Here is a 14,921-nt window from a genome sequence, read left to right on the forward strand (position 1 = left end):
GATGAGTTTTTGAGAGAACTATACATGTTAGGTAAAGACCGTAACTTCACAGCTGTTAGAGCAGAGCAGTACAGAGAGGAACCAATTAGAGACACCTTTATTAATGGCCTAGCTTCACTTATGATTCACCAGTATTTTCTAGAAACAAGACTCTAGATCTATAGGCAGCTCATGATCAAGCTTATTCTTTAGTCTTAGCTCAGATTATGCCAGTGTTTACACCCCTTTGACCCCTGGTAACCGCTGACCAGCCACTGACAGCATGGGACAATCTGATGAGTGCCAAAAAGGACACATCACTGGGTTGTAATGTAACTACTTCCAAGAAACAAACACTGGCAGCTGCTCTATCTACTAAGGAAGGGTGTTATTTTTGAGGAGGCCCATACCACAATCACGCTCATTGTCCAGCAAGCAGGGCCACCTGCAATAATTGTGCCAGGAAAAGTACTTTTGCTCAAGTATGCAAGCCAAAATCATCTGCAGGCAGGACTACAACAGCCACAGTATTTGACTCCTCTTGACTGTCTACCCCTGCAGCAGTCACTGGTACCACCTTCCCCCAGAGCCTCTATCGAAGAGCCACCTCAACAACAATTAATGGATCGAAGTTAAGAGAACTTGTAGATTCTTGCAGTGACAACAGTTACATAATTGAGGACTGAGGATGTGTCGATCAGGTAATTAATGCTTTAGTGCTTATTACACACAAACTCTCAAGGTCATGTCACTGTAGACCTAACTCTTCATCTCAATACACAGGCTTATCTATCCACACATCTTGGGTCAATGAATGATCTGTGCTCTGGAGTACTACTTGGCCAGGACTTTCAAAAACAGCATCAGAGTAAAACCATTATGATGGACCTAAGCTTCCACTAAGCCTACTGACTCATGTTGTGCCCTAGCAGCAGCTGCAGTGGAGGAGCCATCTCTTTTTCCAAGTCTGTTACCTAACTGTAAACCCATTGCAACCAAATCAAGACAGCTCAGTAGAGATGACAAGGAATTCACTGAAGAGGAAATGCTCTGTCTGCTTGCTGAGGCATAACTGAAACTTGCCTATCTCCATGGAGGGCACAGGATGCAGTAGTGAAGGACGCCCTGGACCAGCATAAGAGGAGGATATGCATTGATTATTCCTTAACAGTAAATCAGTATACCTGTAAAGAGTTGGATGCTTAACCATTACTGAGAATTGACACCTTGGTGAATGATCTCTTGAAGTATGGTGTGTTCTCTTCCTTTGATTTGAAAAGTCCTTATCGCCAAGTACCACTGAAGGAATTGGAAAAGGAGTACATAGCTTTTGAAGCCAATGGATGTCTGTACAGTATGAGTTTTGTAAGATTCCCTTTGGAGTGACAAACAGTGTTGCAGTATTTCAATGGGCCAAGGACAAGTTGGTTAAAGAGGAAAGCCTACAAGGTGCCTTTCCTTACCTGGACAACATCACCACTGCTGGATATAATCATGAAGAACATGATCAGAATGTACAACATTTTCTTTAAGTCATCAGTAAAAGATGCCTAACTTTTAATGATTCTAAGACTGTTAAGTCTGTGTGCTTCATCAATGTCCATAGATACTGTGTGGAAAATGGTGTCATCAAGCCAGACCCTGAGAGATCTGCCCACTATAGGAGCTTCCATCTCCTACAAATCTGGGATCCTTGAAGAGATCAATGGGGATGTTTGCCTATTACACCAAGTGGATACAGGATTTCTCAAGCAGGATTTCTCAAGCAAGATTCAACCACTAGAAACAGAAAAAATGTTTTCTCCAGATAAAGGGGCCCTGGAAACATTTAATCTACTCAAACAAGAACTTGAAAAAACCATCCTTCATTCTGTGGATGAAAACTTACATTCTAAAGTTGAACGTGATGCCTCTGAAGCATCTACCCTAGCAGTATTAAACCAGCATGGCAAGCCTGTGGCGTTCAAGTCTAGAACTCTACACTATCACACTGTAAAAAAGGAAGCCATGGCCATCATATAAGTTGTACGTAAATGGGGCCAGACAACACTTCTATCTCATCACTGATCAATGCTCTGTAGTTTTCATGTATGATGACCAAAAATGCACCAAGATCAAGCATAGCAAGATTCAAGAGTGGTGGATGAAACTTGCAGCCTTCAGTTATACACTTCACTATCATCCAGGGTAAGAACATGTGGTCCCTGATACCCTTAAATAAGCCTTCTGTTGTTCCACTATCTCCAATCTACACTCACTGATCTACACAATGGGCTTTGTCATCCTAGAGTGACCCATCTGCTGCACTTCGTGGGGTCAAAGACCCTCCCATTTTCCACTGAGGATGTCAGAAAGGTTTGTGCATCCTGTAAGGTCTGTGCAGAGTTAAAGCCATACTTCTACCAGCCTCAAGAAGGAATGCTCATCAACGCCACACAACCAATGGAAAGGCTGAATATTGACTTAAAGGGACCTCTTCTGACAGCATCACTCAACCCCTATTCACTCATGGTTTTTGATGATTACCCACATTTCCCCTTTGCCTTCCCATGTCTCAACATGTGCATGATGACAGCAATTAATGTGTCGAGTAGATATTTAGCCCATGTGAGATGCCTAACTACATTCACTCCGATAAAGGTACATCATTCATGTTTAAGGATCTCAAGGCCTATCTCTCTCAGAAGGGGATCGCAACAAGTCATACTATCCCATATCATCCAACTGGAAAAGGTCAGGTGGAAAAGCTCAACATTATCATATGGAGAGCAATCCAGTTGGCCCTCAAATCACACAACCTGCCTGACCAACACTGAAATATGAACTGGTTCTTAGTGATGTGTTACACTCCATTAAGATCCCTCTTGTCCATATTAACAAACATCACACTGCACGAATGCTTCATTGAGTTTCCACGTTGTCTCATCTTCTGGGAGCTCTCTGCCTTCTTGGGCCATGACACCACGACCAGTACTGTTGAGAAGATTTGTCCGAACAAGTAATAATGAGCCACTGGAGGATCAAGTTGACCCCTTAGATGTGAACTAGACATACACCAACATTAGACATCAGGATGGATGAGAGTCAACAGTTTCAATTCACGATTTGGCCCCATGTCCTGAGGGTCGGGTCAACTACCTCACCACTACTACCACCACTGAAGACAGAGGACACAGCATGTCACCCAGAAGCCAAGGAGAGGGAGGTGGTAACTCCTCCTGTAGTACAAAGGCTCCAAACTGATATGGCTGGGATTGATTAATCACTGATTTTATGTTCCAATGGACTACTGTATTGTACAATACTGGCATTCTGTTTTAATGTTTCATTGTAGGATTAATATGGTTTTGTACAGTATCACAGTGGTGGTCTTTTCATCTTTCATCTAGACGGGAAGAATGATGTAATATGCATCAAGATTTTCATACTTTTGTCATTTATACATTTCATAATTTTATCCTTTTGTCATCGCTTGATGTCATACTCAAGGTCTGTTTACAACACTGATTAGTGGGATCATCCACTCAGCATGTGTAAGATTCCTTTCTTTTATTTGTTCACTAAGCTGTACATAGGAAGTATGTATATTACTACTTTGTATATTTACAAGTTGCAATGTCCTGCCCTTATATTGGGACTAGTCAGAAGTTTTATTCATTTTGCAACAGTGCTACAAGGTTTTGCTTATTGCAGGTCAACTTGTTTGAGCTGAATAAAGCTTGGGTTGCAGCAGCCAAGCCTTTTATTGTCACAAAACAGTGTATGAAGCATCACAGTTCAAGTACAGGCTAAAACCTCCCTCTGTGTGCTCCTCATCATCTCCCTCTACTGGGTCAGAGCCTTTAGGCTAAGCTGCTTTTATTTGCCATGGACGCATTGCTACAGATGCCCTGCTTCCTTTATGGCCATTGGCTGGCCATAGAAACAGAAATGTGAGAAAATATTCAGTAGGGAAAATCTAGATATGCTGAAATGGCAGTAGATAGTGGCACTAACTTGTTGCTTGCAGGAGGTTTGCCTCCAGCACAGGATGCAGACAGGTGTTGTCATCTTATCCTCCCACTAAGGATGAATTTGTTCTTCTCATTCACTACATCAAAGTATGCTTACATGTGATGATGAAAACTGGGATGTGGCCTTCAAAGACCTCTCCATATTGCTCTCTTTAGCAAGACTCCTCTCCCAGCATGTGTCTGACTTCATGTTTCAAGGTCTTTTCCCCAAGGATTTTATCCACAAGTGAGGAGTGAAACTCAACTTCACTGGCACCTGGGCTGCTGAAATCAACTTGGGAGGCTCAACTTCATTATCCTTGTTTGTTCAGTCTTGTTCCAGACCTGAGTCACTTTATGACCAGAAAATTTTCCCTGATCAATGCCTGATTCTACCACAACAAACTGCCCTCAGGCTCTCGTTCATTCCAGACAAGTCATCCAGAAGTCATCCATTATCTCAGCATCAATGCTGTTCTGCTTCTCAGCCATGCAGTTCCAAATCAACCTTTAGCAGCAGTGATCAAGGCCAATCACAGTATCAGTAACCAGGCAGAGGTGCCAGAAATGAAGTTCAGCCATCTCCACCTGCACAGCACTCATTAACAGGTAACACACCTACATAAACTGTTCTTATTCTTTAAGATGTGCTACCAAACTTATTGTTATCTAATTAAAAAGTTCTTTGGCCACAGCCTGCTCCAGAGTACAAATCATTTTTCACTTGAGTCTAATCAAATGAAATCACTCTACTGACTCTTCAAGATGCAAAAAGATGAAGAAAAAATCAACTATGCAAATACTTTCCAATTACCATTAAAGGTAATTGGACAATACAATTGTACAATGAATCAGGATCCCATTGTGGTGAGTGAATAATCACCTGAGAAATCAGGAATTCTTTTGCCAACTTAACTAACATTAATACTGTACCCAGCTGACAGTACTTTTAACATGGGCTACAGAATTTTGTACACAGTGTAGATATGTTTGTTAATCTGATTTCACATATTGTCATTTTTCATTGCATTCATATAATCACAAAATAAAAACTGTGCAATACAAAAGCAAGCAATACCGTTCAGTAATATCATGTGTAAAAACAAAGACTAAAAACAATTACCTGAAAACTTGTTCCTAGAAAACCTGATAACTTTTCATTGTTCAATTCACCTGCACCAGAGTAGAAACTCCCAATCATGGTACAAGGTAAAAATGAAGATATGCCTGAAAAAGAGAGAAAACTATGAAATCACATGAAATAAAATATAAACACTTAATTTAAGATTTATTTTTTAAATACTTACCTCTACACCATATAGCTTTTCCTTTCGCGTCAGCGGCAGTTTGACAGATTGAAACAAAACACAAGAACACTCAGTTTTATATGAATTTCTGTCTTCTATCCATCTACTTCCCCCACCCCCTACCAGGGGACCAATAGGTACAAGCACTAGTAGCTGGTCAGTCTACTTCTGTTCACTATGAATGTGGGGAGGTAGGGAGGGCAATTTATATAATGGAGAGGTAAGTATTTAAAAAATAAATCTTAAATTAAGTATTTATATTTTTTAAAAGAACCTTACCTCTCCATTATATAGCCGATTCCCAAATTTGAAAAAGGAGTGGGCAAAGTGGAACTCAGCCAACCCTTTAAAGGCTACTTGGTAACAAAATGTATTGTACAAAAGTGTTTGTTTACCCAGTGAATTCAATCCAATGGCTATTACTGTCACCTTGTAATAGCCACCTTCAGAGGATTGTCACTCAGGTACGAGATCCTCATCATGAAGACAGCTGGGGTCTCTTTGGAGTGTGTCACCCCTCAGCAGAAGGAGGGGTAGGGTTACTGTGCCAAAACCCTGCAGAGCCAATGGTGGATAACTTACAAGTACATACATACAAAAAGGCATACTTCTAATGCTCAACACTGAGTACCTCTAAGCTTCCCAAAAACCACAACCAGGTTTAAAAAGCAGTAGGCCAAAAAAGGGTACCTATCAATTCAGGATATAATATCCCCCACACAAACCAGAGGAGTTAATGCTCTGCAATAATCATATTTAATCTCTGCATCATGAAGATAAACAAAGCAAATACCAGGTTATCATGCTACTGAGTGACTTCAATATCTTATCCAAGGATAAGTTCCTTCCAAATTTAAAAGTTATAATAACCATTGCTCACATGTCAAGTGGCTTAGCTTCCATTAAGGATAGAAATCAGCATGAAAGTCCTTAACCAAAGACCTAATGAAAAGGACATTACATTCCTGCTCTTCGGAATTCTGGTTTCCAGATCACTATACACAGAACCTTTACATTGGGTCTAATCCTTGTGGTGGAATTCCAACAATTCTTAAAGTCAGTACTGGACCCCCAAGGGGTCAAGTTCTTCATGTCCTAGTGACTCCAGGCTAGGTAAAGGTACTGTTGTACCTAGCACAAAATAAGGCAAAAATAATTGCCTTGTCTTTAGCAAAGCCTACCTTGTCTGACTAAGATTGTGGCTCTCTCACTCTTTAGCTGTGTCTAAGGCTACTGTAAAGTTTCCATTGAAACTTCTTTAAAAGGAGTTTGTTCTAAACAGTTCAAATGGTGACAAAATAATGAACTGAAGAACTGCATACAGATTCCAAGGTAAGTTACGTAGCAGAGACCTGGGAAACTCCACCTTAACACCTTGGAAAACATCTAGATGTCATTGTCCTCAGACAAGCCTATATCCAAAGCCAACAAGACCCTTTAGCCTTAAAGGCTGCTACCAAGATGTTTCCTCACGCTTGATATACAACAGAAACCTAACCATGTTTATAGAGGTATCAGTGCTGGAAAAAAACTCTAAATGTGGGACCATGACTTACACCTTGACCACTGATGTTGGCAGAATCAATTAGTAGATTCTCTCTCAGCACTGATAATGGCATTACTACAAGATCCCACCTTGAGCTCACCAGAACCATGGACCATACCACTCATTCATCTGTAGCTTGTGGGACTGTGATGAAACCTTTCATTTCTTGGTTGCTTGCATCCACCACTGAAAGAAACTGGAAACCCAGCCTCGCCTGGTCACCTGGGATAATCAACGTCAAGAGGCAACTTACAAAGTTGCCCTAATATATTGATGACTTCCTGAAACCTAGCAAAAGTAGGAAAGATATTACAGTCTAAACCTCCAGGGAACAGCTTGGTGTTCCTGTCCAAGCTAGAGGGTTTTGCAGTGGAGAACAAAAAACTGGCAAAAAGAAGACTCCCCTTAGTCTCAAACAGGTCCATAACAGGGGATGCCCACAGCCCACTGTCTACAGCCAATCTCTGGATGTTGAGCCCCTTCCATTGGTATTACTCATCTCAGCAGCTGAGCACAACCAATAAAATTTTTATAATGAATAATTACCTCCAGTAAGGTAATAACTCAGGATGAGGTTACATGTGTTAATTTGACCAAATAATGGAAAAAAGGGCAGTGCATTTAGACAGTAGCGTTTGCTCCTCCTTGAAAATAAAATTATTAATATCATCTCAAATAGGCTTAATCTATTTGAGTACACTTTAATTGCCATTACATGGCATAAAATTGTCGAACTCATTGCCTTTAAATAAGGTCCAGTCTGCATTTAACATCCCTGACAAGGGAAATGTCTCAAAATTGATATTTTTGCTCTCAACCTAGGTCAGGAACAAAAGACTAGTATCTTCAATGCAAAAGCCAGCATTCTGCAACACTTTGGATTCTCTTACCAATTCACAGGTCCTAAAGCTACCAAGTGAGGGTTTAATTGCTTTAAGAGGCTTTTACTAAAAACTTAAACTGCTTTGGAGGCAAAAACTAAATCCATCAAGGTTCCCAAAAAGAGTTATGGTGGTGTACCAGGCACCATAATTACATCCTACCTAAAGACCTCCTGGGGTCCAGGTTGTAAGCAAAGTCTAGAAGACCATTACCTAAAACATAGGAAGACAAAGAACTGACAAAGAACCAGAATCTCTAATACTAGCTGGAACTGACGGCATTTAGAGTAACTAGAACACTAAGAACTTAATAGAGTTGCATGCTCAGGAAACACTGCCAGCCCAAAGCCAGAAGTGAGAAACTAGCCACTTTCTGAAAACATTGTGATATGAGGATATCTAGGAAAGGAAGGGGTTTTTTCTCTGCTGAATTCTATGGTGAAATGTAGGGAGGAATTCTTAAATTCTTCGGCTAATTTTGTGGCTTCATTTTTATCATTCACTGTCATGAAAATATCATCAATATACCTCGCGTATATGCGTGGTTTTTGATGATTGACAAAAAGGACTCTGAGTGGGGACCCCACTGCTATGCTGTAGCACTGTCAAAATAAGTCATCTTTGTGTGAGAGGAAAGGGGCCCTCTTTAGTGCATGCTTCCAGCATTGATTTTAATGCCTTCTCTGGTACTGGTAGTGGTTCGCGGTCGGTATGGTATACTGTATACGACTGAGTATCAGGTTGATTGTCTCATCTACTGGCACATTTGTGAACAAACTCTCTACGTTGAGAGAGATGATATCTTCTTCTGGCTCTGTGCAGTGGAGTAACTCAATGAATTCTGTGCTCGATTTTATATATATAACACAAAAGGGGCAAACTTTTGACACCAAAATCTACATGAAGGCAACAAATGAGGGGCGGTGTCTTGATGCACGTGGGGAGTGCCCAGCAACTTATAAGTGATGGGTAGTGGATGCCTACATAAAGCAAGCTATAACCCACTGCTCCCCATGGCGCGAGACCTATCTTAAAACTGAAAGAGTCAAACACCTTTGACAAACAATGGATTTCAAGATAAACTGATCAAGGAAGTAATAAGAAGAGTAGAACAGTTCTACACTAACGACACCAAAAAAAACCAGGTAACGGCGATAAAAATATAATTTATCATCTGACCGAATACAACGATAGATTCGAGGAAGAGAAAAAGGCGATCGTCAACATCATCAAGAGAGGAATAACACCTAAAGCCCCGTTCGAAAAGGTCCATGCATGCATTTACTGCAAACAGAATTTGACAGCTTCTCTCATAATGAGAAATAATACCAGCCCGAACCCAGACAAGGAAGACAGTACAAACGTCGTTTACCACTTTACCTGCCCAGAGAGGATGTACAGTCCTCCAAAAAAAATGTACTGTACGTTGGTCTAACTTCCACCATACTAAAAAGATGCCTACAGGCCCATCGAAATAATGGATCCATCCACCAACACTACATAGACCATCACACCCAAAAACCTACGACACAAGAGCTAGTGGAGACTACACATATCATCTACAAAGAACATAGTTGCCATAGATTAATCATAGCTGAATCTGTTTGCATTTTATTACATAAACCTACATTGAACAGACAACTACAAGCGGAAAGATCACTCCCATCTAGCAGAAACAACCATAACAATGGCAGCAACACCTTTTAAATCACACGCTTTCTCTTTCCCCCCACCATTTCAACTCCCCCTATCCCCGTAATCCGTATACCTGCATTTCCTTTTCTGTTTTGTTTGTTGCCACCAGAACACGTGATTTTGTTTTCAGTATTTTTCACAAAGTAAATTACATTTTTATTATAAATTTTATTGTATTGTAACTTTAATAACTGTAGATAAATTAAAGCTTTATACTTATTTTATTAAAATGATTTATTGTATTATTATTGATTTGAACGATACATATCTGTCCGCACACTGTAACAAAACAACAAGATGCTATGTCCAGATTACCCACCAAAATCACTTTCATGCATCATGATAAAGTTTTCATCCAACCTACCCATCTCACAGACTCATCATCAACATAGAGTTACAGGCTGCTCTAGGAGCAAGAGCCCGTGCTTGCACAAGGCCAGCTAAATCTAAAACAACAAACAAGATGTCCAGATTATACACTTTGAAGAGGTCACGACGAGTGACGGAACAGCTGTGGTGTTGTTTATAGTAAATGGAACAGAGCGTTAATCTTCGTTTTTTTTTTGTCCAACAACTGAATTTGGAAGAATGTAGAAGATTCAGGAAATACTGTCAAATTAATAAGAAGTTGATCAAAAATCAAAAAGCCATAGAATTCAATGAAATTTGCATATACTGTGTATATATATATATATATATATATATATATATATATATATATATATATATATATATATATATATATATATATATATATATATATACACAGTGCTCCCCACTTTTTCTCAGGGATAGGTTCCAGAACCCACCACGGAAATGGAAAATCCCCTCTAAAAATCCTTATAACTGCTTATAACTGCCAAATACCCTGTACCCCTTCAACTAAAATGCTTACATCTGTCTATTTTACAAGTTCTCTGCCTAATTTAGTAGTTCAAACAAAAATGTACCTTAAATTATCATACTAAAACAATTTAATATCAATTCAAACAAAAATACACCCCAAACCATCATCCCAAAACACCTAAGCCATCTTAGATTAGTACCCTTTTGTAACTGTTACTCTCATTTATATACACCCCTAAAATGCTTATAACAATGATTTAATAATTTTAAAATATTAATATTAATGTAAACACAGCAAAATATCTATAAAACGTTTAATACAAAATAAATAAATCATTGATACAAATTAAATAAATACATCTTACAGAACATTTGACAACTAATCAAGTTACCCGTATACATAAGCATATCCATTTTCTCTCATAGAAATGAAGTCATCCTGTTTTCTTTATATAATGATAAAAACAATTAAAATTATCACTAATTTACTATTTTCCGTAGAGCAACACTGTTTATTCACTAATTACTGCATTTTTCATATTGTGTTCATGCCTAAATAAAGATTTTGATGATGAAAATAATTTACACTGTACTCATATTGTAGTAATATATCTATTAAGCTCATTCCAGGTTGGACGGCAGACTGAGCGTAATGGGTGTGCGATTCGATTCGATTTGATTCTCTCTCTCTCTCTCTCTCTCTCTCTCTCTCTCTCTCTCTCTCTCTCTCTCTCTCTCTCTTTTTAAGGATAATGTAAAATGTATTTTTAATGATATTACTATACTGTAATGTATTTTTAATGATATTACTATATTATTATTATTAAAGTAGTTTAACCAGACCACTGAGCTGACTTTCAGCTCTCATAGGGCTGGCCCGAAGGATTAGACTTATTTTACGTGGCTAAGAACCAATTGGTTACTTAGCAACGGGACCTACAGCTTATTGTGGAATCCGAACCAGATAATAGCGAGAAATGAATTTCTATCACCAGAAATAAATTCCTCTAAAAGAGAATGATAAAAGTATTGTTAGTAACGTTATACTGTTGCGTAAATGCGTACAGTCATAAACAACCGAACGGGAAACTGTTGTTTTGCTAATAATCGTACTGGATAACAACTGTTTTGCTTGTATTTCAACCACTGTATGGTTAAACAATTACAGTAGTTAGTTACAAATGACGTTAAGTACTGTACAATAGGACTGATATATTTTTTACACTATACCCTTATTCGCTTTGGAGAAAAGATCGGCAAGGAAATATACTGCTACAGTAACTTTAAGCTGCAAGCTGTAGCTGAAGCTGAGAAAACAATGTTCAAGCTGCTAATGACTATAAATTATTATGCATCGGCAACATGGATGAAACTCGACCGTAAATAAAATTGGAGAGAATGTATTTTAATCAAAACTACTGGGCATGAAAGAATACAAATTACTGCTGTTTTGACACTGATAAAAGATAAATACGTAAAGCTTGTATTATGATGAAATCAAGAGAAAAAAGCGAATGGAATCTTGATTTTTTTTTTACACAAAACAATCGCCCCCAAAATGGCCAGCCGCGATTCCCACGAACGTCATATATTAACGAAAAAAATAGCTAAATTAATTTCACAACGAGACATATTTAAGTTATATTTTGACTTAAAAACACTTCGTATAACGAAAAATATCTTGTCCCAAGAAAAGCGCCCTGAACCGAGTTAAATGCGGCGAAATAAACACCGAGTTATCGATTCCCAAACCAAAACGTTGATCGCAATTTATAATACAAAAGCAATATGAGAATATACGCAATTGAATACAATGTAGTAAAGCATAACTTTTCAAAAGATCCATGAAAAAGATGCACATTCGTTATGTTGATGTTTGTAATACTGTTAATATGTGAATAGAGTTCAGTATAATGTAGGCTAGGCTACCGTATATATATAGCCTATACGATATACCATAGCGTAGGCCAAAAGACAATAATAAATGTAAAAAATGGAACAGCAAAAGCATGCCTGCGTTTACAAACACCTCTAGCTTGTCGATGCAGCACACAGCACCACCAAATCGAAGCGGCGGCGGCGAAGTAGCGGGCGACCGGGAAATTTGAAAATTAGTGCAGAAACATTAGAAATTACTCTAGCCGAAATTTGTGCCGGATTACTGATTGTTCCGGACTACTGATTGCCGGATTAGTGATGGTCAACCTGTAATATCACTAAAAATACATCTCACATTCCCCTTAAAAAGAGAGAGCGAGAGAAAGAATTGAACCGTACACCTGTTATGCTCAGTCTGGGGCCAGCCTGGAATGAGCTGAACAAATACACTGTATATCATAATAAGTAAACTGTAAATTACTTTTATCATAAAAATCAGTATTTAGTCACGAACAAATATGAAAAAAGACAGTAATTAGTGAATAAATATTGCTCTAAGGAAATAAAAAGCGAATTAGTGATAATTTTAGAGATACAGTCCACAGAAAAAATCCACGAATTGGTGAAAGTTCCCACAGAAAAGTGAAAGACACGTTCTACAAAAATCCGCAACAAAATGAAGCGAGGAAAAGTGACGCATGGAAAAGTGGCGTAACACTGTATATGTATGTATGCATGTATGTATATACAGGCAGTCCCCAGTTATCGGCAGGGGTTCTGTTCTGATGGCGTGATGATAAGCGAAAATTGCCAATAACCAAAAATCAGAATTTTTTGGGGCTTATCAGCACCGATAACTGGAGATCGGCACCAGTTAGGTATGTATCAGTACCAATACCCAATTATCAGCACCGATAAGCAGAAACTGGTGCTGATATAATTATATCTTGTTTGGAGCACTCCAGGAGCCACCCTTAAGTTCAAATTTTGTATTGTGCGCCTCGGCTTATTTACATTTTCTGCCGTTACCCTTACCGAACAGCATCATAGCTGACGCAAATATGCCAGTGCGTGAGTGCGCTCTCCCAGACTCCCAAGCCTATGGCAAGCGTAAAGCAAATGATGATAGTGGTAGTGGTAAAATGTGGCAAGCTATCTCAATGGAAACTAAAGTGGCAATAATAAAGAAACTAGAAAGTGGTGAAAAAATTATTGAGGCGGCACACCATTATAATATGAATCGCTTGACTATCTGCAAAATTTTTAGGAAAAAAGAAAAATGCTCTGCCAATGCATTCAACAATTATAAGTAAGAAAAGGGGGAGGGTGGTATAGAGGAAATGGGAAAACTTTTGGGTATCTGGATGGAACACCAGAGACAAAGAAGTGTACCACTTAGCCTCATGCTCATTCAGGAAAAGATTAAGAGCATTTTTGATGACTTGAAGGCAAAGGCTGGCAAAAGCACTGAAGATGTAACATTTCCTGCAAGTCATGGATGGTTTCATCATTTAAAAAAATGCGCTAACTTGCATTACATGTTCATTAGCTGTGAGTCAGCGAGTGCCGACAAAGAAGTACTGTAGATGAAAAATTTCCCGAGCTATTCATGGAAATAATTGATAAGGAAGGTTATACCCCTCAGCAAATTTTTAATATTGACAAGACAGCCTTTTCAAAGCCAGAAAAGATGTACATCAGCTGTGAAGAGATGATGATGCTGGGTGGCAACGAATCAGGAGACTTGAAGCTAAAATCTCTCCTCGTGTATCATGCAGCAAATCCATGGGCACTGAAAAATATCACAAAAAGTTCTCTATCTGTAATCTGGATGTCCAGTAGCAAAGCCTGGGTTACTCTTGCTATATTTGAAGACTGGTTTTTTCATCATTTTGCTCTCAAAGTCAAGCTGTACTGCCGTGAGACTGGGATTCCTTTCAAATGGCCCTGGTCACCCACCGCACTTAGATGATTTCCATCTGGATGTTAAAACTGTTCATTTATCCCCTAACACAACTTCACTCATTCAGCCAATGGATCAGGGCACAATAGCAAATTTCAAGAAATATTACACTTGCCATACATAAAGGCAAGCATTAAAGGAGGTACATGACTTCTGGAAGGGTTACAACATTTACAAATGTATAAAGAATAATGATGCTGCGTGGTGTGAAATGAGTAATATAAACATGAATGGAGCATGGAAGGCCTTATGCCCACAGTTTGTAAAAGACTTCCGAACGTTAATCAAGAGGAGGCGGCTGGGGAATCCTTAACAGTCTCGTTGACATGAGTAAAAAGTTACAGCTTGACTTAGGGGAAAAGGACTTTGAAGAGCTGTTTGAGAGTCATTCAGAGGAGCTGATGAATGAGGATTTAATGGAACAGGAAGAAATGCAAAAAACAGAACATGAAGAAGAAGAAGTACTTGTTCCCTTAGAAAGTTTGAAATAAAATTGATGGCCGAGGGGTTTCTCTTATAAAAGATGACACCTGCTTATGGATTAGTTTAATTTCCTTTTCCATGAAATTCGGGGAGTAAATCCGTAAGGCTCTTAAGAATAATTTGCTGGCTGCAGCAATCTTGATAGAAACATCACGATAACTAAAACAGTGAACGTAAGAAAGCGAAAATGCTAGTTTTCTGTATACAGTAAATTTGTATTCTGTCGTGTCTCTAATTATTAAAACATCAAGAAAAGGAATTTTATTGTCTGTTTCCCATTCAACTTTAAAGAAAGCTCACAAAGCCATCATTGGTCACGTTACAATTTTTTTTATTGCTTTGACATAGGCT

General features: G+C 38.8%; 1 protein-coding gene across 1 annotated transcript in view; it reads right to left on the reverse strand.

Annotated features, from left to right (window-relative positions):
* LOC136849494 (uncharacterized) overlaps window positions 1–14,921 on the reverse strand; it is a 209,336-nt gene that overhangs the window by 126,486 nt on the left and 67,929 nt on the right. Inside the window, exon 3 of the mRNA XM_067122840.1 lies at window positions 5,095–5,198. Coding sequence (XP_066978941.1) covers window positions 5,095–5,198 — 104 coding nt within the window. The remainder of the gene's footprint in view (window positions 1–5,094; window positions 5,199–14,921) is intronic.

This window comes from Macrobrachium rosenbergii, chromosome 21, assembly GCF_040412425.1.
Source record: "Macrobrachium rosenbergii isolate ZJJX-2024 chromosome 21, ASM4041242v1, whole genome shotgun sequence".
NCBI classification, from domain to species: Eukaryota; Metazoa; Arthropoda; class Malacostraca; order Decapoda; family Palaemonidae; genus Macrobrachium; species Macrobrachium rosenbergii.